We start from the raw sequence: 27,975 nt of genomic DNA, 5'->3' as shown, positions 1-27,975 counted from the left end.
GAGACCCGGATGCTGATGCGAGCGGGGCGAGGGAGGGGAAGAGGGGAGCAAAAATATCGATTTACGGCAAGAAAACGGAGTATCATCCGAGGGGGGCCTTTCGCTGCCGAGAACTGGGATCAGAATCCAGGAGGAAGATAGTGTTTTTTTCCACCTATGTGTGTTTCCACCCATGGAGGACACGCCGAAGGAGAGAAGGGGAGGAAGATGCTGTGAGCCGCCACTTGCAGTGATGTAGGGAGGCAGAGACGAGCAGAGGCAGGGGACGGGGGAGGACTACGCTATATAATATAACAGAAATAATAGAAAAAAATATATATAAATATATATTTAAAGATGGTTGTCCGGCGAGGACTGCGCGTTTTAGCTCGAAAAACCGAGAGGATGTGGCAGCCGTGTGACAAAAGTGACCGTTTGGCGAAGCCGAGAAACTTCAAGCGGGGTCGGTGTTTGTGACAGGCGCGAGGCGGCCGTTGGTCGAAGCATCGAAGCTAAAGCTAGCCTCAGATAGCATGCTGTAAAAAAAAACAGGCCTGACAGAGAAACATAACATTTATTACGCTCTCACAGCCAACAAATGCGCATTAATATTGGACATTTCGTTGTTATACACCAACAGAAAATGGCATAAGTAAAGACTTTGAAAAAGACGGCTTGTTTTACAGCTATATGTTAATGGCATAATATATAGATGTAATACATTTACACTAATAAGCTAATGTAAATACGTGACATGTACTAGGTAGCCTGCAGTACCCTTTGTTCATTTCCAGAGCACTAGTTGGTATTTTAACTCAGAAAGCTTTGATACAAGCTTTCACCTCAGTTTCTGTAATTTAAACTCTATATTTTTGTCAAATTTCGTCTTTCAACAGGAAGATATTTATCTCAGCTTAATTGAACAAACTTCTTTTTATTATAAAAGGGTTTGACTTTCTTCTTTTTCCCATGATACATGTTAGTCACCTTGAAATTGCTGTGATATACCTGAATATAAAGTTGAAGGTAACATCCTGCATCAACTTATAGAAAACCTGTATCATACCAGAGATATTGCAATAAATCAGAGTGCAGTATTAGTTCTAATTGTGTATTAAGCTGTCAGTGGGAGCAGTATGAGTAAGGAACTGTCTCTGAGTCAGTCTGCTCAATATGTTGGGCCCTATCGACTGGAGAAGACTCTGGGGAAGGGACAAACAGGTGAGAGCACACATACTCATTGTAAAATGAAGAATGTCAATCTGATCTTTTTTTCCCCTCGATGCTGAATCAATAGGATTTTTGTCTCTTTTTTATCTTTAGGGCTGGTCAAACTCGGTGTCCACTGTATCACGGGTCAGAAGGTAGCGATAAAAATAGTCAACCGAGAGAAGCTGTCTGAGTCGGTCCTGATGAAGGTATAGTATGGCACCTTTGATGTTACCAATTTGCATGGATCTATGTGAGATTCATACTGTAAAAAAAGAATGCTTGGTGTTAAACGAAATGTATGGCTCATTTTAAATGAATAAGAAATTGTCTCTGTACCTTAGTCCTTGTGCTTTAGAGTGATCACTGCCTTCAGACTCTTTTGTATTTTAATTTTTATCCTTCTCTTCTTTGTAACTAGGTTGAGAGGGAGATAGCCATTCTGAAACTGATCGAGCATCCGCATGTGTTGAAGCTGCATGACGTTTATGAGAACAACAAATATCTGTGAGTTCCCTCTGCATTTTGGAAGTTCTGGAATGGAATTCTGCTCGTTCATTCTTTCTTTGGGAGTTAGATGGAGACAGAAATTACTTAAAGAAGGGTCTGAAATATCTATTAGAAATCTATTCCACTTTTTGCAATATGGAAATAAATGATAATGTTCTGCTTGTTGACAGATACCTGGTGTTGGAGCATGTGTCTGGAGGAGAGCTCTTTGACTACTTGGTGAAAAAGGGACGTCTAACCCCAAAAGAAGCCAGAAAGTTCTTCAGGCAGATCATTTCTGCTTTGGATTTCTGTCACAGTCATTCCATCTGGTGGGTTTTAACTGTTTTAGCCCTCACTCTTAGACTTTGAACAGGTCATTTAATAGATGACTATTCTGGCTTTCTAAATGTGCAATCCCTATTATTTAAATAATAAAGAATCACTCCCAGTTTGAGTGTAGAGAACACATAATTTGTAGCTGGAGGAAATGGACAAAATGATTTAATCTGTACATGTTGTGTTTTTGCAGTCACAGAGACTTGAAGCCGGAGAACTTGCTGCTCGATGAAAAGAACAACATTCGTATTGCTGACTTCGGGATGGCCTCTCTGCAGGTGGGGGACAGCCTGCTGGAGACCAGCTGTGGGTAAGTACCAGCCCTGTGTGTGAGATTATAAATCATGTTTTCATACATGAATGTTTTCATATTTGACTTTTTTTGAGAACAGACGGAACGTAAAATATTATGTTTTAATTAAATACATCGGCTGCCTAATTTATTGGCTCACATTGTGCTAAATTGTGTACATAGCCTTGTAATAAAGCACTGAAAACATTTCATCCGAGTACATTTGTTCTCAGAACAAGAAAATATACTTTTCACTTACTAAATCAGAATCACATTAAATCATACCCTATGTTTAATACCTTACACAACCACTTATTCACAATAAGACAGTAAGGTGTGCAAAATGAGGGAGGGTTCTTTAAACATTAATTCTTTCCTGATTGAGATCCTCTACATTCTTTTGTTCCCACTTATCCTCTCATCTTCTGAACCTACAAGTTTCTCTAAAATCTAAATCTAGGATTATTTATTTATTTCTTGCTTCTGTTATATGTGTCATGATTCTGCTTTTTGTGGACTTTTTGGTTCTGTTTAAGTTTCTTTTTGAGTTACACTTTGATTTATGTCATTCTGTGTTTTCTTGGTCATTGATTTATTTTCCATTTTGTGTCATTGTAGTTGTATTTTAGTTAAATTTAAGCAGTGTGGTATTTTTTGAGCCACTCTCTGTTGCCCTCTTGTGCCAGTCTCCTTTCCCCGTAGCTCCCTTGTAGTTGCTTCTATCCACACCTGCTCCCTATCACCTAATTAGCCCATTCTTTTTTCTCCCATATATATATATATACATATATTAGTGCTGTCAAAATTATCGCGTTATTATCGCGTTAACGCGAGGCCATTTTAACGGCGATAATTTTTTTAACGTGAGATTAACGCTATGTGGTTTTATGGTACAATTTTCCAAGTACATCCCGCTGCAGCCTGCGGAAAGGCGGGGCTATTTTTTCCCCCAGTGTATGCATTTCTCATAGGCTTCAAGAGCGGAGCTCCTCAAGGAAAAAAGACGCTCATACACTGGGTGACGCTAGTGCCTTTTCTTTAAGCCCCACCACCAACAAACAAGTTGAGTGTCTGGTGCCTAGTAGCAACCTGAAATACGCTGAGAAAACAGATTACTGAGGTGAAATGGAATCTGCCACGGCACTCTTGCCGTCTGTGTACGCCACAGGTCGGTATCGCGTGTGTGTGTGTGTGTGTGTGTGTGTGTGTGGGTGGGTGGGTGCTTGTGTGTGTGTTCTCATTTTTGTTAAGAGGCTGAAAAGTAACTTTCTAGAGCATAGACTACCTCCATCTAGTGATGTCGGTCTATTGATTTTGATGTATTGATTGAAAATTGTTCATTATTATCTTGGTTAATTAACATCTAATGTTAACTGTACTACATTTTATAGCAGTAGGGTAAAATGCTTGTCTTTGTTCAAAAGACTGTATTAACTGTAAAGACTGTCTTTTACATCAGGCTGTTTTCAGGGCCTACATATTTATTTTTTGCAACATGCCTCCCCATCTTCTTGCCGTATGTTTCTATGGCATAAATCAGTGTCTGTGACCTGTTTTCATTTAAAAAAAAGAACATTGGCACAAACCTAGCCTGTATGTATTTTTTGTATGTCATCGAGAGTATTTAAATGATTTTCAATCATAAAAAAAATTTGCGATTAAAATGCGATTAATCGCGAGTTAACTCAGGCATTGATGCGATTAATCGCGATTAAAAAAATTTAATCGATTGACAGCACTAATATATATATATATATATATATATATATATATATATATATATATATATATATATATATACCTCCTGGGCAATTCCTCAATGCTGGATTCTCTTCATTGCTTCGCTCCTCATTTATGTTTCTCCCTGGCGTCTCCTAGGCTGTGTCCGAATGTCCGCCCTAATCACTATATAGGGCACTAGATTGTGGTTACGCAATTTTAAATGAGTATCCGAACGTCTAGTGGATGGAAAAGTAGTGGACTTGAAATTTCCCACGATGCACCTTGAAAAGTGATTATCCATGATCACTAGATGAGCAGATATATCCCAGAATGCAACCGCTTTTTGTACTTACTTAATCATGTTTAGTTACTTTAACACAATTGTTTTATGTCCTACCCTGCTAACATGAAACAATTGTGTTAAGTAACTAAATATGATTAAGTAAATGCCAAAAACTGCTGCATTTTTTTTCCAGAATGCTTTGCGAGGAGAGCTCTCCTTCAAAGTGTCTTGGGAATTTTTGTCACAGCGGCTCGCTGTTGCCTACGCCTGTCGTTACCCAACAGCACCGACAAATAACAAAGACGGCACTGGCACCGTGTGGGGAGGCTGAGTCATGTGACCAATGAGGAGGGAAAAGTAGCGGTCATCTGTCCGAACTGAGTTCACTATAAATTCCACTATAAAGTCCACACTCTCTATAGTGACTGAGGGACTTAGAGGTTATGGCGGACGTTCGGACACAGCCCTAGTTTTTGGCTACCTGATTATTATTCCTGGATTCGTATTCCTGTTACCATCTACATCTTAATTAAATCTGCAAGAACTCATCTCTGCATTTGGGTCCTCAACTAACTTCCACAGAACCTGGCAATATGATACAAAAACAAAAAAATACTTAAATTCAACTCAATTAAAAAAAGAGGTTGATTTTGTGACTAGAGAACTATCCATCCATCTTCCTCAGCTAATTCCATCATGGTCATAGTGGGGCCGGTGCCGATCTTTGGTAGTCTATGGGTGAGAGGCGGGGTAGACGTAGCCAGTCTGTCGCAGGGCGCTCTAGTGAGTTATTTCTGTGGAAATAAAGTCCTATGGTTTGGATCATTATCCCATTAATAGACCAAATGATAATACATTTTTTTAAATCCCAGAATCAACCAGAATATTACCAGTATTTGTTATCTCCTGAGGTCCCCATCCTGATTGATCCTGTTGGTATGAAATTCTCCTCAAAATAATTATCCTGTAATAGTAGTTAGGGGGGGACACATGAGATAGCCTTTTCCATTTTTCAGAGAGCCTCGGTGTCATGTCAATTATATTTCAGAGGAAGTCAAGAATCCAATGTTAATAAAATGAGGTGCTTAATTATTAGAGGTATTGATTAGTTGTAGTGAAGGAAAGTTGTTGAAAAAAAGTAATTTCTTTCCACTGGATGCTCATATTAAAGGTTGGACTATAATACTTTTGGTAGAGAATTATACTTAAATATTGTAAGGTTTTTACACATCTTTACTATGGTTGCCAATATATGAGGCCAGGTTTGTATAGTTTAAAGAAAAATAACAAATTGTTTGCTCAGAAATGAATACAATACATCTTAGCTTTTACTTTTTAGAAAGAGTCCATGCAACTATAAAATTACTTTTTATGCTGTTATTATTTTGAGGTTAGTACCACTCCTGTCATTACCCCCATATTGTATAAAGAAAGTAATGTTTCCTGTGACACACTTCTGTTTAATTTCAGATCACCACATTATGCCTGTCCTGAAGTTATACGGGTAAGGAACCTGCCTTCTCTCTGTGTCCTCCTTCAATGCCTCTACCTGTGATGAATATGAGCAAATGATTTTGTTCAAATATTGATTCTGAAGCAAATTCCCTCGGCTACATGAACTGAACAGTGAACTTATGAACTACCTCTCATGCGATACTAAACCTGAGATTTGTCTTGTTTTAATGTGCTCATCTATTGTCAAAGTGAATTTTCATATTGCGATCAGCACTTAAAAGATTATCCAGCTCCATGAATAAAATGTTTTTTTCATAGTGTTGGTAGAGACAGAAGAAGTGAAAGGATTAAAATGGATTAGAGCGTTTCTCCTGACAGAATGTAGTCAAGTTTAAGCCTCTGTAACACATAATTAAGCTAAATTTAGTGAATTCTTGCATATATCTTGAATCATCTTTTGTGATTTATTTTATTTTATCTTTGACAGGGGGAGAAGTATGATGGGAGGAGAGCAGATGTGTGGAGCTGTGGGGTCATCCTTTTTGCCCTCCTGGTGGTCAGTTTTAAACTTAAGCTTTAACTGTTTTGTAGGGGTTTGTTTTATTTCATTTTAAAGTGTTTGTCTCTCTGTAATTTTTACTTTCTCCCTCTTATCTACAGGGTGCCCTGCCTTTTGACCATGACAACTTACGCCAGCTCCTGGAAAAGGTGAAGAGCGGTGTGTTCCACATGCCGCACTTCATCCCTCCGGACTGCCAGTCACTGCTCAAAGGCATGATAGAGGTTAACCCCGAGAAGAGGCTCACGGTATGTTATCCAACAAATTACTCCAAGAATACCGCAGACAATATTAGGATGACTCTGATTTATGCATTTCAACTAGTAGCTTCTATGTACAGTTTATTTTTTACAAACAGAAATAGTAGTGCTTTTACTGGGATTGTATGTAATAGAAACAAACATAGTCAGGGTTCTCGCCATCATATTTAAGCGTAGCTGAAGTTTGTCCTGCCATGCTGAAATTCAGCCCGCTAAGCTCATAAAAAATTAACATAGCAGCCCTTTGACTGGCATCTGGCCTCCCTCCCCCAGGGGTCTGTCCAGCGCATTTCAGAACAATTGTTGCACTGAAAGTTGTTAAAATGACACTGAAATTAGTCCAGTACACTGACTTTTAATGAGTATAACAGTCACAGAAAGAAAGAAAAAGGAGTGAGCTTAATTTACAGAGAGACAGATAGCGAAAGACAATATAGTTAATCATAGTAGTGAAGTGAAGGAAAAGCATACAACCTTTAAAATATATATTTTTTTTAAGAAAAATCTGATGTTTATGTCTTGCATTTCAGTCCAGCCTTATTTACTTTGAAAGCCCTAAATAAAATGTTTCAATCATCTTAGGTTGTCACATAATTAATAGCTGGAGGGTTCCTTTAATCTAAATCCAACTGTTCTATGAAGACTTCAGGATTTGTAAGAGAACATTAAAGAACAAGAAGCATAAAGTTGAGTGTTGTTTAGATTTAAACTATTACAATCCCTTGTTTTAATCCTATTGATTCTGGTTTTTTATTCTTTTAAGGGAAAGGTAATAAAAGTTAAGGTGTAGCTGGCTAACCAGAGTTAAAAAAGTCTGAACGTCTCTATCAAATATGATTCTAGGATTTTTTTTGAATAAAAGTTATAATATATTTTACGAAATTGTATATACATATTTGATAAATACAAAGCTATGACTCTAATATAAATTTTATAGTTTTCACATTTATGTATATCTAGTGTCTGATGGTGCAGGTACCGCATAAGACTTATTCTGTTATTTTACTGCCCTGATTCTGAGTGTGGTGATGCTGCAGGTGTTGGGCTAAGGAAGGCATTCCTGCAAAATGTATGTGCTTTGTTTAACACACTGAATATGGAAGGATTGATATTATACTTTTGTGCACAGAGGAACGATCCGATTTCCTACTTGGTTGGAATCGGGTAAAACATTTCATGAAAGAAGGAAAAGATGAAAAAGGCTTCACTCTTCTGCAGAAGTTATTCTCTGAATGCAATTCCCTGAGGGAACCTGCCTTAACACAACGCAGGTGCAGAGTGTCAGAGACAAAGCTCTCATCCTGACCTCGTTGGTGTTATATCGTGTTGGCCATACACCATCCTTGTCGTTTCTTTAATTAAAACTACGTCACACTTTCAAATGATTTCACACAAAAAGATTGTTACACACTCCTGCAGATTTTCCTTCTCTGGTATTAGTGGCTTCTTATACCATCCGCAATGAATGCCGGTTAGCATTGAAACCTAACCTTGCATATAAAATATATACAATTCTGGGAGAATTAAAAGGTCAGGACCATTTCCAATCGATTCATGGTGCCCAACCACACAAGAGCATCACAAAGAATACATCAGGTCAAGGTGAGCAGAAGAAGAATTTGTCAGAAAAGCACATTATTAGCCTATGGTAAGTCTGAAGGAGCTGAAGCAGGTAGGAGAAGCTCAGACAGCTAATGGCCTGCTGCACTGGGGTTTAAATAATCCCATAAGACTTTCTGTTAACAGTAAAACATCTGTCATACAGAGGGAACAGAAAATCTGTTGAAGCATATAGTAAGGTTTCAGGAGACTAAAACAACATTTTTTTGGTCGATATGCTAAAGTGATAGTAAACTAATATTGCTCATAACTCAGGGGTAACCAATGTGGTGCCCGTGGACACCATCAGGGGCCTCATAGGGTGCGTATGGCATCTTCTGAAACTCATCAGTAGGCTAAGATTGTTTTTTTTTTTTATTCCGTTAGTGTTCTTTTTTAATAATCTATAGAGAATTTCATCATTTTAACCATACAGAGTATTTAGGCATTTATAGAGATTTCAAAATGGCAATTAGGGGTTAAAAGAAACATAAACATGGTGGTGGCAGCATCATGCAGTGTGACAGCGAGAACATATTCATGTTTTAAAATGACTCAAGGCCTTAGCTTTTAAAATCCATTGTTTGACAAGAAAATTGAAGCTCACAGAGATTTTCTGTCCATATGACCAAGCTCGATCTTCCAACGATTACCAGGAAAAATATTCAGTCAACAGATTTGAAGAGCTAATAGCAACATACCTCTAAACACTTTTAGTTGTAAGGGGTGCTGATTTTGATTAGCAAAAAACATTAAAACCGCTTCAAAATTATGCCTATTTTCTTTAGATCTTTATATAAAACAATAATAAATGTGTTCTACGATTGTCAATAATACTTATTTAAGGCATTGTCCATCTGTATTATAACCTTTATTGTGATATATTTGTCTTCTTCCATTTTAGCAAGGAATAAAGCTATAAACTGGGATTATTTAGAGATGAAGAAATTTATCCTTAGCAAATAAAAGAAAAAATAGAAATCTTAGGCAAACTGTATGCATGGCCCAGCTCTGTTGCCATCTGGCTGTGAACAGACTGTAGAAACTAATGGTCCCATCTGCCTCCTTTCTTTTACAGCTAGAGGCCATCCAGAAACATTCTTGGTATCAGTGAGTAAACCTTCATTATTTCATCCTAATTTTTTTTAGACTGTTGTCAAAGCATGTTGCACCAGGTTGTTTGTATTTTTAATTGTGTTAATCCAAGTCTGGATTTGTGCTGTTTTATGTGCGGTCCATAGGGGCGGTCGTAATGAGCCATGTCCCGAGCAGCCTCCTCCAAGGCGGGTGTGTGTGAGGAGAATCTTGTCTCTGACCGAGCTGGACCCAGATGTGTTGGAAAGCATGCACTCTCTAGGATGTTTCCGTGACCGAGTCAAGCTTACCAGGGATTTACAATGTGAAGAGTAAGACTGCTTTCATTAAAAATATGAATATGATATTGAATATGCCTTACAAAGCAACACCTGTGTTATAGATACAGATATACAAAACAATAGCTTTTTGATTTTACAGTAGGCTTAAACATATCAGTCCTTTCTGCACATTTTCGTCAGCTGTGAGAGAGCATATATATAAACAAATGTACAGTCTATACTAATATACTTAATAAACAAAGACTGCAAACGCTAGACATTAGAGCAGATAAAATTCAATTCAGATTTTTTATATAGCGCCAAATCGCAACACATTCCATCTCAAGACACTTAAAAAGGACAATTCAATCAGATCAAACAGTCAAATTGATTCAGAGTTTTCTGTCTAAGGAAAACAAGCAGGTTGCATCAACTCATTGACTCGAAGGCAATCCCTCACACCAAGCATGCATGTAGCGACAGTAGAGAGGAAAAACTACCATTTAACAGGAAGAAACCTCCAGCAGAACCAGGCTAGGTGTGAGCGGCAATCTGCCGAAGTCTACTGGGGTTCAATGAGACAGAACCAGACATACAGAAAGAAGCAGAGATACAAAAGGCAGTTTTCAACCAGCTCCACAGGCGGCCCGTCCAGGAAACACACAGCTAAGCAGACAGGCTCTGAGCCAGCTCCCATGTCAGGATGAAGAGAGCATATAAAGTTAGTCACAGTCAGAGAAACAGGACTACACCAAAAAAACAGGCCAAGCTCCAACATCTATAAACAAAGGTGTTGATGGCAGCAGCACAGCTGATATTTCTCTCCAGGACAGCCAAACAGGAACAGACCAGATAGAGCTACTATGAGAAAAAGCAGAGAGAGCATAACGTTAGCGATTAAACCAACAAATTTTGCAGAATGGGAGAATAAAAATAGATAGAAGCAGAGTGATGAAAAATTGGTCCCTATGTCCTCCAACAGCCTAAGCTTATAGCAGCATAACTGTAGCGATAGCTCTGGGTAACCTGAGCCACACCAGCTGTAAGCTGTATCTAAAAGGAAATAACAGGCAGAACAGCACACGTTCCCTCACAGAAATTCAGGTAAAATGAATGACTTACTGTGGAGGAAAGATCTCTCTGATCCAATACAACATTTTATAATTCAGTTATGAAAATTGGCTTTGGAGATATTCACCAAACACAAAAGAGGTGATATAAGTACCTACAATTATATTTTATTTTATCTTAACCGATTGGTTCATTCAAATTACATGATGTATGTTTTTTAAGGCTACAATACACCAGAGATAGACCAGGAGTGTATAAGTTCTTGACCTGAGCCTGTAGAATCAGACGAAGGTGGTGTATTTTGGCCAGCTACACAGAATCTCTGTGAAAAGAATAATGGTAAATAATAATATGTTTGGTTTAAAACATTTATCCTACCCGATGGCCTGCATGTGGTTGATCAATGCCAGGGTGATTTCTGAGATTACAACTTTTTTTCTGAAGCTGGTTGTAAAGCACGTCTACATGCAGTAAAAAAAAAAACTAGACAGCTTCATCACATAGCTGTTGGCCTCATTTTATTTTTCCCCAGTGATCCAAACTTTCATGCTTGCTCATTCTCTGTTGCAGAGGAAATATTTTCAGCGAGCAAAATCTTTTTTATTTGATGTTAATGAGTAGCAAACCATTGATGATTTTCACTGTTATATACGGTTGACTGTTTTGGTTTAATTCTGCTTAAATGTTATCATAGACTGGTGAAAATTCAGTGTTGAGTAACCATAATTTGGTGAAAATAATGAAATGATTCATACTGCATGCAGCCACACACTATTATGTAAAGCTGGCTATTATAATGTAATTTATCATAAAGTATATGTTGCGAAAGTATATTTTCTATATACCCCTCAATATTAAGTTGGGTGGCACCCTAGCGCCCCCTAAAGGCCAGCTCCTACTGACTTTAGTCTACGCTCCACTTATCCTGCCATTTTAATGTTAGAAGGCACCAAAATCATAAACCAGGATTCACATTGTATTGAGCTTCACACTGATTTGGAAATCTGTTTGTTTTAAATCATCTTAAAAGGTTTTCCTCTTAAACAAAAGTATGTGGCTCCATGTTTTGGTTGAAATGTCACAATTATTTGTCATAAAAAAAGGTAAACTCTTCTGTAGGATCATTTTATTATGAGCTAAACAGGCTTGTGAGACTTTATTAATTTTTTTGTTGTTGCATTTCTTTATTTATCCTAGAGAAAACCAGGAGAAGATGATTTATTACCTACTGCTGGACAGGAAGGAACGCTACCCAAGCTATGAGGATGAGGACCTGCCTCCACGCAATGATGTTGGTGAGTCATTAGGGGGCAGGAGCGAACCATTTAAGAAAGGAGGCTCCTTTTCTTAGCCCTTTACGTCAATATTTTGTTTCCCTTCGTTTCAAAAACACGAAACGTGATGGGACATTTGTCCAGTGAGAAAGCTAAGAATAACACAGTGAATGAAAAGCCACCAGATGATTAGAAATGTAAATATAGCAACATCATCAGGACCATAAATCCATCTTAGTCAAAGGGAGATCTCATTTAAAATCTGTTATTTATTTTTAGAAACACTTCAAGATCCCATTTGCTCTATTTTAAGAGCAGTCATGCTCTAAGAACTTACAGTTTGGTTAAATAAGATAACCAGTTTAAAACTGACAGAATTGTACCTTTACACTGATGTCCCCCAGCAGACCCTCCCCGGAAGCGTGTTGACTCTCCCATGCTGACCCGACATGGTCGCTGTCGTCCTGAGAGGAAAAGTCTAGAGGTGCTAAGTGTGACGGAGCAGGGCTCTCCCACGCCACCTCGCAGGGCTCTGGATACAGCTGCACACAGTCAGAGGTAGTGTTCTCTTTTCCTCCATGTGTGCAGTTAATACAGCCTTCAAGACATAAAGAGTTGACTTTATACTGTTTGTCTTCTTCAGGTCTCGCTCTGTCAGCGGAGCTTCTAGTGGTCTCTCCTCGAGTCCTCTCAGCAGTCCCAGGGTAAGGATAAGTTCAAAGACTGTTGAGACATTTTATTATAAAATTATTTTCTACAGGCTTTACATATCCAGAGGCCTGTACAAATATTTATTCACCTTGAACTTTTCAACATTTTGTCACATAACCACATTTTTGAATGGGATTTAGGAGGATTTTATTTAGTTGATCGTCAAACAGCATTTCATGATTAAAAAGTAAAAATGAAAGTATAGATTTTTTTAATTTGTGTTTAGAAACCTTTAAAGTAATATTTGCCTGTTAACTCTGTTCCCCCTAAATAAAATCCAGAGAGAAATAATATAAAATAATCGCGGCATAACTGAAAGTTTTATATTAAGGACTCTAAGGTTTCTTAGAAAATATTATAACACAAAACAGCATTAATAAGGAGCAACTACACAGCAGACATGTCAGAAACAAAGCCGAGGAAAAGTTAAAAGTATGGTGAGGGTATAAAGCTTTAAACATTTCAAAAAGCTCTTTTGGATCCTTTATTTGAAAATAGAAGTTTGTCAAACTGGCCAAGATATCCATCTAAACCGACAAATCAGGCAAAGAAGAGCATTATGCCAGGAAGCCAGTGATAACTAGTCAGGCTGTAAAGATCCACAGCATGGAGGAATCTTTATTAAGATAATTTATTTCTTATTTGGCCCTGAAAGCGACATCTTAGTGTTAAAAGACACAAGGAGTCTTTATTCTAGTTTGCTGTAAGCTATATAGGAGATGCAGCAAATGGGAGAAAACTGTTTTGTGGTTTTAAGAGTGTAGAATGATTGAAACCAAATCATTAATCTAAAAAAAAACCTCACTGCTAATCACCATTTCCACTCTGCCAGTTATGTGAAACACAGTGACGAAAGCATCGTGTGTCAGGAGTTCTCTTTTTTTTTTTAGCAAGGACAGGAAAGCTTTGCAAAACTGATATACATATATATAGTAAATGTCAATCCTGGAGAACAACTGTTGGAGGCTGCTAATAACTTGACAAAAGGATGGAGGCACAACTTTTCATGAGCACAATGATCCTGAACATAAAACTAGAGCTTGCATGGAAACCAATCAGCCCTTTTCCTTTTTACTTCAATGTTATGTCCCACCTTGGTATCAGTTAGCTTACCAAATAAAATGTTTACTGGTTTCTACTCCTAAGAAGTCACTATATCTCTTTGCTTTCCTTAATAGCTCTACAGTTTGAGATGGGTGGACTCTAAATGAATGTGTTTGGAGATTTTAACATAAAGTGACCCTCTTGTTGTCTTTTCTATGGCTTTTGCAGAACTTTTAATGTGTTATTGTTGTGTTTTATAACTGATGTTTAATCCTGTTGCATAGCAACCAGTTCTTAATGTTTTGTGCTTAACTTTTTACAATGAACTTCTTCACTAATCAGTTTGTGGTCAATGTTTTTAAAGTTTAAGCTGTTAACTATGAAGCCATTTTCTACAACTTCCTGTGCTATCCATGTATCAATGTCTTCAGTCATTTACACACATCATCACACCACTTCCAGTTCCCCAAATTAAAATCTGTCTCAATGGGAAGTTTGCATATTTTCCCTTTATTTCATTCCTCTTCTAAGTTGTACATGAAGTGGTTCAATTAGAAATTATTTAGAAATAACAAGTGTTTTTTTTTTTTTTTACTTAAAGTGGTCTTTGTTTGAATCCTTCCCCTGCTTTACAGTAACAGCATCACTGCCACTGCCCTGTTTCTGCACTTCTAACTTTGTCGCTTTAGAAAATAACAGTTAAAGCAAACTGCCAGCTTTCCTAATCGACAGTTCTATTTGCGTTAAGCACGTTCACTGATCATAAGGTGCACTCTTCTGCCATTAAGCATGATATTCATTTCCATCCTTTCTCCATTTTCCATCCCTTCTCTTTCTTGTTTTCCATCTCTCTCCTCCCCCCACCACTCCCACACTCCTCCAAATCCACTCTCCCAGTCCTACCAGAGCCCCGTCTTCACTTTCAGCCAATCAGACGTCACCTGCGCCACTGCTTCCCCCCTCACAAAGGAGTCCAAACAGGGAAACACCACCACTCCTCGTTCAGCACGCTCTCATGACAAGGCCAAAGCGTCCCCCAACCCCAAGACCCAGACCCTGCCCACCAAAGGACCCACTGACCGTCCCCACCTGCAGGCCATCAAATCCCTGCCCCTGCACAACCCATCCTCTCGCTCGCCCTCCCCTTCCCCACTCCTGTCACCCATTCCCCGCTTCTTCTTCCCTTCGTCCTCTGTCCTTAAGTCAGTCACTAAGAGTTTCTACCCAAACTCTGCCCACTCTGTGCCACAGGTAACCCCCCAGGGCTCTCCGCTGCCCACACCGTTGGGCACCCCCGTTCACCATCCCCACCACCCCTCCACCACCCCGCCCTCCTCTTCCTCGTCCTCATCCTCATCACGGGCAGAAGGAGGCGGAGGGGTAGGTTCGCTGTCGCTCACCCCTCCCTCCAGCCCAGGAGGGGGTGGTGGCATGGGGGCCAGCAGCCCCGCCCACTGGAGGACTCGCCTCAATTCCTTCAAAAACAACCTGCTGGGATCGCCCAGATTCCATCGCCGCAAGCTACAAGGTGAGATTCAATATTATGTTATGTGAGAGAAAACCCACATAGATTTTTGTCCTCAAGGTTTGAGATTACAGCCATAAACCTCAGTATCTGTTGGGTTGTCTATTACAGACGAACACAAATGATACATGAAGAAATTAGAACATGGTTTGTTAGCATTTATTGCAAATAAAACAACAAAAACAGGGTGCTACCATTTTTAAAATAAATACACCCAAGTGGAAGTAGGTTAAATAACTTAAGTCAGTTCAAAGTTTTGATTTATACTCAGACTTTTTGCATCCTGGCTACTGTTCTTTGTTTACAAGATCGTCTAAATTTATTTTCTAATAAAGTTCTGTCAAATATAAAAAAGACCAGACAGAAGTTAAATTTCCCTCCCTCCCTACCTCCTTGAAATCAAACAAAAATGTTGTCAAACATTTCTTGACTTTATGACCTTTGAACTTAAGGTAATAACTTTAACACAAAATGAGGTAGCTGGATTGATTGATTTGTATAATTTGCTCTTTTTTTTAACCTTCTTTTTTTCCTCTTTAATGTATTCCTCAGGCGTGATAATAAATATTAAAAATCAAACCTCACTTTAGGGCCATTGCTTACTTCTCAGGTTTTTACTTGTGAAGATCTTTGAAAATGTGCTGCTTTGTGTTGGGCTAAGCATAAACCCCCACATACACTGAAGTTTGTGTTTGTAACGTGTGCAAATGTAGATTCTTTGTTTTAGCCACACAAATAAAATGATTATCTAGCATAAAACCTTCACGGCTTCCAGCTGTTTATGACATTAACTTGAATTTAGATTTATCTCTCCCAGTTCCTACATCAGAGGACATGTCCAGTCTGACGCCAGAATCCAGCCCTGAGTAGGTCACATACCTAAACTTTTAATATCCCACTTTATCCCGTGGGCTGTGCATTTTCTCTCATTGCTTGCCTTTTTTCACTTTGACTGCAAGGCTGGCGAAGAAGTCCTGGTTCGGGAACTTCATCGGTTTGGAGAAGGAGGAGCAGATTTTTGTGGTGATCAGGGACAAACCCTTGAGTTCTGTTAAAGCCGACATCGTCCACGCCTTCCTGTCAGTGAGTATCTGATGGGAGTTTTCCTACACGCTGCTCTCTGTCAACTTTTGCTTGTACATAAGCGTTGCTCTGACCGGGAGAAAAGCCTTCACATGTACTCTCATGCTGTGCACCTCATTGCTTTTCATTTTCTCACTCTTCTCTTTATTTGATTTATTATTATTTTTTGTTTAATCTCGCTCACTTGTGGCATGTACGCTGAGCACTTTGCTTTCACCAATGGCTCACTCTCTGTCTCTCCTGTCCTCACCCTCACCCTTTGTCTCCCTATGCTCACGTCCGACCCCATGTACCTCTCCCGCCTCGTAAGTCTGTCGGTCTCTCTGCTTCTTCTCTGTCTCCGCACCACACAGATCCCGTCGCTCAGCCACAGCGTCATCTCCCAGACCAGCTTCAGGGCAGAGTACAAGTCCTCCGGCGGTCCCTCCGTCTTCCAGAAGCCCGTCAAGTTCCAAGTGGACATTGCCTTCTCAGAGAGCGAGAGGGAACGCGAAAGGGAGAGGAGCGAGAGGGAGGGGAGGAGGGAAACAGGAATCTACAGCGTGACGTTCTCCCTCATATCAGGCAAATGCAACGTATTTTTAGTTTTCTAACAGAAAACCTTTTTGTCACAACCACAGCTAGAGCTGCAAGATGCTAACTAAACTTATAGGAAGTGGATTTCACACTTACTTTGGTTATGTTCAACCTGTTAAATGATTTTGTTGTGAAATAATAAGCTAAATGGGAACCAGAGGAAGAGGCAGAAGAAATATAATGCGACTCACATGAGTTTTTTTGTAATTCATAGAAAATAAAGTGCTGCGGTTTCTTCATCAAATCGTTACAGTCGTGAAACGCCCACATCTTCTATCTCAGTGCTTCAGAGCAATAAAGCCTTAAGGGGCTTTGAAAATTTCACCCAATGCCAAAACCCCCCTGAATTAAACTTTTAAGTCAGTTTGAATTCTTCCGTTGTATCTCAAGTTGTTTTCTCTTTTCAAGCATTATTAAGTTTATTCTCAAGCTTTGATGTTTGATATAAATATAGTATTATCATATTTAATCTTGCTTCTTTTCTTTTCTGGTTTTGATGGATCCACAGGCCCGAGTCGCAGGTTCAGACGAGTGGTGGAAACGATTCAGGCCCAGCTTCTGAGCTCTCATGATCAGCCACTGGTGCAAGCCCTATGTGGTAAGGCTGCTTAATCTTGAGCTAGGGCCTTTTCTTTTTATACTTTTAAAATTAGTCGAAAAGGTTTGAGAAGTGTCTACATTTGATATGAGAAATGCTTATCAACTCTGAACTTAGCCTCCATCCTCTCAGAGATGGATTTGATAAATCAGTGTCCTCGTCAACAGCTCAAGTGTGTTTGAACATAGGGTTACAAAATGATGGCTAGCCATTCTAATTAAAGATTTTTTGGTCAACAGCAGGAAACCCAGATCTTAAGGAAGTAAAGCCATCCAAGAACATCCCACTACTATCTCCATGTTTGATTGTTATTGTAATGTTCCTTTTTGGGATGATCTGAGTATCTGAAGTTACAGGAAATACACCTTCTAAGAATATTTTATTTTTCTTGTCAGCCTATGGAATGTATCCTTTTGGTCAGCAATGGTTTTGGCCTTCGATTTCTCTACTGGATCCAGCTGATCCCATCTTATTGCTAATTTAGCATTTCTCATTGTACATAGTTTTTTGTTGTTAAAAAATTTGTTGTAATTTTTGACCTGTAAATCTGAGGGATGCATACCTGTGTTTTTTGAGTGGTGGATATCGATTCTCTCTCGGTTCACTACAGTGTCAAAGCAGAACTTCCCAGAGGTCAATGGCTTTATTTTGATTGGTGCATTGTGGCTTTTTGGGCATTAGCAAGTATGCACCTGACATACATTGGGAGTGACTTTCCTGTTCTGCTGTGTTGATCCCTTCCCAGATGAGAAGAACAGTCGTCCCCACGGGACCCCCACCCGCCAAAACTCGAGGCGCTCTGAGGGTGGGGGCGACCGGTGCGAGTGGGGCGACCGAGCAGACGGTGGAGGCATAGGAGGCAGCGGAGGAGTTCTGCAGCGCAGAGGCTCAGCAAAAGAGAGAACCCGCCTACTGTCCTCTAATGGAACCCAGTCCCAACCGTAGGATAGGAAGCATGAACCCGCTGCAGGATGCTCGAGCTGCACCAGAAACCAGAAAGTAATAACTCCATCTTTAAGTATCCATGCGAGCTATGAGCCACCTCTATTCTTCCTAGACCAAGTTACTTAAATTCCTAAACATAACGAGGACTGATCCATTTTCCCTTCCAGCATATTTTTTGCTAAAATAACCTTGATGTTCTGGATCACCATTAATCCTACCTTCAAAAGAGGAAGAAGATTTGAGGAACCACCCTTAAATAAATAAAAAGAGTTTGAAAATGAGGAAGATGGTATCCGACCATTAGAACCTACTTTCCTAGATAAAAAAGATAACATTTCTGAAATGCAGATGTGCATGCCAGTTAGCAAAACAAATCCTCCATTGGAAGCTAACTCTACCAGATAAGTTAGTCTATGAAACCATTGGTCTGCAGTTTCTGCCATCTAAAATTACTCCTTAGATAAACAGTTGCGCACATGTCCCCATCAAGCAACGTGCAGATAAAAGTCCGTCTTGAGAGAAATGTAAATGTATCGCAGCATAAGAACTTCCAAGATTAGCAACCTGATACCACCTGAATAAATGGGGCGAGCTGATCCATAAGAAACTGCATCCTTGAGTTCCAGCAGTGGCTTTTGTTGATTAAAAGAAAGCCAACAAGTAAGCTAATTAAGTGAATGTGAAAAAAAAACATATTTTTTTTATTTTTTTTTTTTTTTCAGTTGTGTTAATGTGTTTACTTTTATTTGAGGATGTCTGTAGCGCAGTGATGTTGGTAAAGACGGCAGCAGAAACAGCTTGTTGTTGCAGAACGTTGCTTGTTGGCAAACATTGATCTCGAGCTGTTTTGTATTTCCTTTTTACTCAGAGACAGTATGAAACAATGCATCTATGATTTTGCATTGGAACCTCATTGCTCTGAAATTGTGTTTTAGTTTGAACAAATATATGAACATTACCAGATGAATGGGGGGGGGGGGGCATTGTTAATACATGAATAGATCTCTGAACCTCATTTGAGCTGTTTGTGCCCAGACTGAATAAGAAGAGCATTCCTGACCTTTGGATCAAACAGATAGCACCTCTCATCAGAAGCATTTCTTCTATCGTCATTGTATTCACGTACTGACTTGTAAAAAAAAAAAAAGCAAAAAAAAAAAAAAAACAACAGGAAACTCGTGTGGACATTTTCATGATACTGGACTCACAAGGTTTGCACAGGACTTCAGAGTAAGAAGCAAGCTTTTCCCAACAACCCTGCTCTTCTCATTTGAGTGTTCGCCATCGAGCCAAGCGGTCCATCAATGTGCCCGCGGCCATCTTTACGTCACCGCTATAGGACAAGCTGGACGTAGCAACTCGGACATCCACATGTTACTCCAATACTCCATCAGACCAGTCAGTGTTCTTCACCAGTCTTCCATACAGCACAATATGCAACAAAAGTGCAGGAGTTTCATGCTTTATTTATTTATTTATGTATTTATTTGTTTATTTATTTATATATTTATTTATTTATTTATTTATTTATTTATTTATGTATTTATTTATTTATTTCAGATTTTGGTTTTGCCATCAATTTATTTATAAAGTGTATTTCATGTCATCAATACCATTCTAATAGCAAATTCTATCATCTAATTCACTTAAAATCTGGATTTTCTTTGAACGCTCCTTTTCTGTTCTTATAGAAGCGTCAACTCGTCTCTCCTCTGTGACCTTTGTCTAAATCTGGTGTTTCTCATGCTTATGTCTGGTATCTGGAATCTGTGTGAGACTGATGATTGACGACTGAGTGAGGGTGAGATTAAAGCTTTGCAGCACATTTACTTTAAGCTGATCTTTGCATGGCGATTTCGCCCAACCTAATCATATCAAACTAATTATCAAAGCCAAACTCTTAACGGGCATTGTCCGTTTTCTTTTTTTCCTTACACATTTAATGTTTGTTTCACTCATTTTATCCTTCTCTTCATCCTGTATTGTGTACCCATCATCACAACAGAAAATGTATAGTTGTTCGTCTCACTGTTAGTGCACACTTTTACGATCGCACACCTTCATTTTCTGTTTCATGTCAAATCACCTTCACTTTCATTGACCTAGCCCTGGCTAAGATTGTAAACTATCCTCCATTCATATGGGTCAGTAGAATAAGGTGTTTAAAAAAAAATGAAATGTCTGTATCATAATTTAAATATAAAAAGTGCACTATTATTACTATTGCCTGTGATAAAAGAACAATTATGATTGAATTGATGCTCAAAATAAAGAGAGATTCACATTATTGTTATGGTGACAATAATAAACCCTAAATTGATATATGTGTCTTTTTAATTTCTTGGCTGGAAAGATGTAGAGATGCAGTGATTTAGCCTGTCTGTTTTTATATGCATGTATTTTATGCTTTTCTTTATGTGTTTTTTTTATGGTTAATTTCAGATTTGTTTAAAACAGGTCTCAGATTAAGTTAATCAAATTTCTTATTCAGGAACGTTTACTTGTATTCTGTACAACTGGAACAAAATCTTTCAGCCTGACGTGAGAATGCTGGATTTCAGGAAATTTTAACACCAATTAGACTTAGGAAAAATTTTGTGAAGAGGACCAGGGTGGTCTCGAATAGCTGGACATTCAGCAAGCATTTCAAGGTAAGTTATAAGAACCATGTGGTCTGGTTCATGTGTTTCATTAAGATGGTTCTCTGCTGTTTCCTACAGAATTCTTTGCTTGTTTTTTTCTGGCTGAAGTTGTCATCAGGCTGACAGACTAATAATAAGACAAATTCTGCAAGTTAAAACCAAACCGTGTGGATTTACAGTAAAGCCTCTGTCATCTGCATCTTTTCAGTCAACAGAGGGAAGAGTCCTGTCACTCTGTCCTTTTCAGGAACACAGATTTAGGCAGAAATAGCGTAAGACTGGATGGAATATGAATATGTGTCCTAAAGATTGAAATGAAATCACTGAGTCCCATATTAAGATTTAACCTCTTACTATGCTACTTGAATGATTGAGAGTTTATACCTAAATCTGTGAAAACCTGCCTCTCTTTGCAAGTACCTCTTGTTACGTCATTAGAACAAAAACAGCGGAATTGGCCATGTTCTGTGAAACTTTAAAACTTTTTTTAGTTGTGTAGATGCATAAATTTACCAGCTGTTTTTATTACGTCTGTGTATATAAACAGCATTGCGTAATGTGTTAGACTTGAATCGAAATATATTTGTATAGATTGTTTTGGGTTATCATGGTGCGTTCAATTGCATCACAGCCTGCAGGTTGACAAATGTAAACGAGAATGACTATGAATTAAACGACGGCTTACTTGAAGGCTTTTAAATATGAAATATTTCTTTTTTAATTAGACTTGTGTGCAATGGCTACTGCATGCTTTGGGGGTCTTGATTTAGTTTATATAGTACGCTTAGGCATACTAATGTTAATGAAATTTCATTAACAAAAAAAACAACTAACAAAATATTTTTGTTTTTCTTCAGAACAATAAACATAATAGGTTATTCTGTAACGTATTTGAAATCTCAATCCAAAACTATCATTTTGGGGACATTGACGTCAACTCGTAATTCCATAATTTTCGACGCCCTTTGAAGGCAGCACCAACTCATCCTCGTGAGCATCTGTTGTGGAGGGCAGTCGCGGAGGAGGAAGGCGAACGCGGCAGGACTATCTGGGGGCGACGTCAGAAGTTAATAGTTACTGCTTCACTATATTTTGGACGTTTTCCACCCATTTCAGTAGAATCAGGTAAGCTATGGACTTGCCGCCACTAAAGTGGCAACAGTCGCATCTTTTGCCGCGCGTTAGCAAAGCTTCATCAGTGGCCGTGTTTTGGGATGGGCGCGCGGCTAAGTAGCACTAGCATCAGCTTTTTTAGCTACAGCTTGGTCTGGCGTCTCGTAACCATATAAATTAACTGAAGAGGGCATTTTTATTCACATAGAGGACAAGTACGAGCTTATTTTGTGTGCGTTTTTGCTTATCTTTACATTAAAATCCACTCTTCTTTGGAATGGTCTCGTATTGACTGTTACTCTCTTGCCCTGTCACATGAATTCAGCTGTTTAAGCAATGCACAATTCCCCTATAGCTATTAAACATTAACTTCTGTGAATTAAAAATTAACTCGTACAAAAAAGAGAGAAAATAAATAAGCAGAGCGCAACTATTGCTTTGTAAAACAGCGCACATTACATAAACATACAAATGTTTCCTTTTACAATTGTTTGCTTATGAAGGTAAACAGACTGCCCTTACAATATACATGCTACCCTTCTTTTGATGCAAGGATGGGAATCCTTCTACACTTCCTCTGAAAGGGCTAATCCAAATGACCAGAGCCTTCTTGGGTTGTAATGGTGTCTAAATATGATTATTACTGTTTTAGGAACTCCTTATGTTGCTAGTTAAATTATAAAATCTCATATTTACATTTGGCATTTCTTTCTTGGAAGTGTTTCTGCTCATATACAGCAGCAATAGGAAGACTCATACTGTAAATATTTTCAGATGACACACTGGTATTTGTGGTTGTCATTATTGTTTTTCGGCATCTTGTGTTTTTCCACCTTCTGTTCATCCTTCTCAAACAGGAAAGTTTGGTCAGATTTGTTTTCCCGTCTCAAAGCCTTTAAATTCACTGATCAAGCTTTTCTTGACCAACATCATTCCCCAGTTTGCTCTACCAGCTGATTGACTTTGATTGGCTTTAACAATTAAGAGTGAATATGGGTAACAGGTTCTTTGATGGTGGTAGTTGCTTTTTATTTGGACAAAAAACAGAGGAAGCTTAACATAAGTTGGGCCCTGACCATTATCTGAGTTTAATTTACCTATAAAAAATACCCCCCTGTTAAAGTGGCGGCATGTAATAAGCTTTTGTAATATGTACAATCTAAAAAAGGCGAGAGTTCTGTTGATGTATTCAATGGAGGAAAAGAATTTGATGATGACTTTTACAAAAAGTCAAGGATTCTTCTTCAGCATCTGCCCAAAGTCTATGGTATTTCACAAGAAAGAATTGCAACATTTGAGGTAATATTTTCATTACATTATCTAAGATAATCTTGTAACAAGTCATCTTTCTTTGTTGTGTATTTTTCATGCAGACACCGTAGTAATCTAAATACCTCAGAGGCATTTACCTTTGTCCTAGTTTACACAAACCATACTCTTACTTCCTGCTATGGTCAAGGATGTGGAATTGTCTTAAGTTCTGGATAATCTAAATAAGAGATATATATAATTTTTTGTGTGAATCTGATAATATTCACACCTTTTTAAAAGAAATTCACCATATTCCATTAAGTTGTAAGTCCTTGAGTAAAAGTACTTCAGAATCAAGTTCATTTTCCAGTAGGACAACAACCCTAAATGTTCAACCTGAGCTAAATAAGTCTGGTTTAGATTACAGCACGTTTATGTCTCAGCAGACCACAGAAAATACAGCATTAAATCCATTTAGCATGTTGTGAAAAAATCTTTTGTTAATCTATATTAGGGGAGGTGTTTTGCAGAGAAGACGTATAGGTGCACAGGTTTGCATACAGAGCTGAAAATCTGTTTAAAAAATCCCAGTGAAAGACTCACAGTGGTAATTCCAAAGAAGATATTTCCACAAAGTATGGACTCAGTTTAGCTGAATACAGTTAATTGATAGAGTTCTTTTAGATTCTCAGTTGTGAAAAAGAGAACAATCTATTTTTTTTGTCTTAGACCGAAGTTGAATAAATTTTTTTATCATGTTATATCACAAACTCCTGTTAAATGTAGGCTTAAACAGGGCAAAATTTGAAAATAGTAGAGCCCCAAATGTCTTTGAAGTTGTGACAAGCTGCCAGAGGCAAATAATTTTGCCCTGATGTTTTTACAGTTGGTGTGATTGTATGTTTGACCTGGGATTGTAAATATTTCCGTTTCTGAAATGAAAAAACCAGGCTCCAGGAACCTTTCTTGGTGAATTTCTGAGTTGTGAAACAAAATATCTAATCAGACTATTCTCTGCCAGGTGTTTATTTGTTGAAGTGAGTTCTTGTTTCCTCATTCTATAAACAAAAGTATATTTGTGGCTTCATTAAGGCAGAGGCAGCTCTCAGGCTGTTTCAGCATTTCAGTTTTTTGTCTGCTAATGCAGCCATAGTCACATACAAACTCTTGCTGTGTTGTCTCAGACCAGATGAGGTAACCACTACTGAAATTGGCTTAATTCCGTCAGCAATGCTAGATCTTCCGGATCTACCATGAAGTGTGTGTGGATAATAATTGTGTGCTTTTTTTGGAATAAAAGCAGAGCATGTTTTCATTTTGTTAATGTTTTAAAGCTTCATGGTGACTAAACCTCGGGCCATTATCCATAACCTACTTTTGAAGATATAAATCAATTTTTTTGTGTGAGAAGCAGGAATCTGCCTGAACATACCACCGCTTCCACATCAGCATCATCCAGTCAGTGATTCCCCACCAAAAGCTGTCAGTTTCCTGCTGACTTAAAGGGGGTCAAATGTAATGTGGTCTCAGCTAAATGTGCTTACGCAAAATGCACATATTTCAGAGTTTGTTGTGTCATCTGTCTCTGCACAGAATACTGAGCTGCATATAGGGCCGAGTTTGATTTTATCCTCTGCATACAAAGTGTTTAACACTATTTTTCACCTTTTGTTAAATTATAGTCACAAATGTCTTTGATTTTATTTTGTTTTCCCATACAGACCAACAAAAAATAGGGCTTAATTGGAAAGGGAAATCCTATATATCAGACATTTCAGAAAAATTAGGTGTGCATTTGAATATAAAACTCTATTATACTTCTTTATAAAATCCTATTGATTAAATTGCTTTCCATATTACCTAGACCTCCAAACAGAGATAAAACAGTCACATAAAGATGAAGAAAATTTAAAGCAGGTTAGAAAAGGATCTACGTTTAAGTTTCCCATAAACCTCTTATCCCTCCAATTCATTGTTGAAATACAGTGGCTTCACAATATATCACAGATGATCAAAGATGCTCTCACAACATCACAGTGCCTAAAATTACCATGACAAAGAGCTGCCTGGACCGTAAGAAATATTATTGTGTCTTTATAATGACAAAGCTTGTCCTCTAATCAACTTAAACGTTTTAGTAAAACATTCATAATTCTTGGCCTAGACAAAGTCGAGGGCCAAATCCAGTGGACAACACTTGAGGGGGGGGGGGGGGGGGGGGGGGTGCAAACATTTCAGGCTACACTAAAAGGTTATTTTTTTTTCTTTTTTTTTTTAAACACAGCACTTAATCTGGGGTATTTATGCAAATGCATAAAAACAATGGAAATGTATCATAATCCCTGTAAAATACAGGTTTGTTGCTGTAATATGCGGTAAAAAGTTCAAAAGGTCTGAACAGATTTGCAAGTGGCTGTAAATGAGTCACTAATTAGCAATGCCTATGGGATGTTGCTCAAACTATTTACATGACATTCCTTTCCCCCGTGTCTCTTAATAAATATTCATGGTTGTTTTATGTTGTTTATAGTCTTCTTATCTACACACTTTATGCTGTAATCTCGCTGCAGCTATCAGGATTCGAGATTCCAGGCCTTTTTCAAAGTAACGTTGTTTCCAAGCAGACATTCAGCCTTGATTATATCAACAACTGATACTCAACCTGATAATGTTGAATTAAGCCCCTAATAATTCATCCTTCTTTTACGCTGCTGCTCTATGTATAACAGTATCTGAACAATAATATTGAATAAAAAACAATGAACATATAAATGTCTCACATGGTTTTGTTTTCCTCAGATATTTATGGAGGACCTGTCTACAGATTCAAATCATTTCATAGATAACTGTATCTAAAGAATGTTCAAACAATTTTCTAGTGGCGCTCCTCCTACAGGACCTTAAAATAGCCCAGCTGCTTAAAGCTGTTTGTCTTACTATGAAAAAGAACCATCAATCATCTCGGAAACATATAGATTACCATCACAAGAGCTTAGAGGAGGGTGTATTTAGGTAAAAAAATGATTTAGTGCTGCCTTAAATGTTTGTGCATGCTTTTTGTTTGCCCCTGGGGTTCCTCTGGATCTAAAGTAGGAATATTTTTGGTCCTCTCCTGGATCTCTTCATCAGGTCCTTGCTTCAGCTGCTGCTACTATGGCGGAGGCCCACCAGGCAGTGGCTTTCCAGTTCACTGTCACTCCAGAGGGCATCGATCTGCAGCTGTCTCACCAGGCTCTCTCTGAGATATACCTCTCTGGGGTCCGCTCATGGAAGAAGCGCATCATCAGAGTTAAGGTAGAGGAGTTTGAAACTGTTTAAATTATATATTTTGTTGTTGTTCATTGGATATGTAACAAAACTGCTTTAAACCAGCACGTTTTTGTGGGTCTGTTCTTATATTTACGTCAACTTTTCCAAGTATTTAGAAATAAATCCAACATTAATTTAATGCAGATTTCTAATTTTGTAAAGGTTTGACCCAGTTTACCCCTTTGCTCCCACCTTCAGGCCCGGGATGTTTTGACGTCACATTTTATTCCACATCCAACGCAAGCTTATTTGTAAACAAAACCCAACATGTTGTGCCTCTTTAAAATCAGGCAATCTTTAGTAAACATCCATTAACTAAATTCAAAGCCAAATATACTCCACAAACATTTTCGATTAACTATTACGTGGGCTTATTCACCAATCTGTTTGCTTCCAAAAATCAAGCAGAAGTTCCTTTCTCAGAGTCCGGAACACGTCAGAAACGTCCTGCATGAGTAATTGTAGTCTTTGCGCAGGTAGAACTCTACAAATCAGAGTCTGATCAAACATTGATTGACATGTTTTTTAAGCCAATAAGATAAGCTCTGCAATAAAGTATTGGAAGTTTAGTGTGGGCTGAAAAGATGGTGCTTATTTTTGTGCATAAGAAGTGAGAGGAGAAATAAATGGATTCACACAGAAAATGTATAGTCAGAATTCTGAGAGCTGAAAATGTAAAATATTATAAAATAAAGTGCTTGAATGAAACTTTTGCGTGAAGCTACATATAATTTTTTTTTCAATTATTAGAATTAGTCATAAAATTCTACTAATCCAATTTGGTACTTTTGGTTCTAATCTGGAAGAATTGTGTTGAATGGACCTTTTGCATACAAAAAGAGTCAGTTTCACAATGCTTATGACTAGAGACCTGAAATTCTACACAATAGTTGTTCACAACATGAACAACAAGTGCAGAAAAATGGAGAGGTCAACTTTGAAATATACCCAAAATATAGATTATTGAAATTTTTTTTTTTTTATGCGAGTAGGGAAAAAAAAAAAGATTCTTTGGGACGTGTTTTACAGTTGCATTGCTTAAGCAGTGTTTTATAACGCACAGAGTTTGCACATATATCTCCAGAAACTGGAATACCTTTGCGTTCAGATGAGATGCATCACAATCATGTGTGATGTATATTATTTTCTGGCCAATGGCATTTGAGTATATTGGGCAAATAGTTTGTTCATAAGCTACAAAAAGGTGGGAGCTAAGGGGTTAAGTTAGTCTTCCGTCATTAAGTCTGTATCTTGATGTTTTGTTTATGACTGACGGATGAATAGAGGTAATA

General features: G+C 38.2%; 1 protein-coding gene across 7 annotated transcripts; it reads left to right on the top strand.

Moving 5' to 3' along the window:
- Positions 1–22: 22 nt before the first annotated feature.
- brsk1a (BR serine/threonine kinase 1a) lies at positions 23–20,690 on the top strand. 7 transcript variants are annotated; one of them, XM_038276443.1, is made up of 19 exons: positions 23–1,200; positions 1,303–1,397; positions 1,610–1,695; positions 1,869–2,009; positions 2,210–2,326; positions 5,784–5,817; positions 6,256–6,324; positions 6,429–6,575; positions 9,265–9,296; positions 9,428–9,592; positions 11,810–11,907; positions 12,291–12,444; positions 12,530–12,590; positions 14,539–15,169; positions 15,984–16,032; positions 16,126–16,249; positions 16,603–16,813; positions 17,334–17,423; positions 18,157–20,690. In XM_038276443.1, the coding sequence occupies exons 1-19, from the start codon at positions 1,116–1,118 to the stop codon at positions 18,366–18,368; spliced, it is 2,601 nt and encodes an 866-aa protein (XP_038132371.1). In that variant the 5' UTR covers positions 23–1,115; the 3' UTR covers positions 18,369–20,690. The 7 variants fall into 7 exon arrangements, with proteins under 7 accessions (XP_038132371.1, XP_038132366.1, XP_038132408.1 ...); XM_038276438.1 differs by having other exon boundaries at positions 15,969–16,032; XM_038276480.1 differs by having other exon boundaries at positions 24–1,200; positions 14,893–15,169; positions 15,969–16,032; positions 16,560–16,813; positions 18,157–18,291.
- Positions 20,691–27,975: the final 7,285 nt, after the last annotated feature.

Source organism: Cyprinodon tularosa, unplaced genomic scaffold (genome assembly GCF_016077235.1).
Source record: "Cyprinodon tularosa strain WSP-4 unplaced genomic scaffold, ASM1607723v1 ctg1005, whole genome shotgun sequence".
Taxonomy (NCBI): domain Eukaryota; kingdom Metazoa; phylum Chordata; class Actinopteri; order Cyprinodontiformes; family Cyprinodontidae; genus Cyprinodon; species Cyprinodon tularosa.
This window is presented reverse-complemented; position numbering and strand designations above follow the sequence as displayed.

What these genes read in the sequence shown, in the direction of transcription:
- brsk1a (XM_038276438.1), top strand. Translation starts at nt 1,116, where the DNA reads ATGAGTAAGGAACTGTCTCTGAGTCAGTCTGCTCAATATGTTGGGCCC. An exon ending in TCCTTTTTGCCCTCCTGGTG is followed by an intron (nt 6,325 to 6,428) that starts GTCAGTTTTAAA and finishes TCTTATCTACAG; the next exon opens with GGTGCCCTGCCTTTTGACCA. An exon ending in ACGCCAGAATCCAGCCCTGA is followed by an intron (nt 16,033 to 16,125) that starts GTAGGTCACATA and finishes TTTGACTGCAAG; the next exon opens with GCTGGCGAAGAAGTCCTGGT.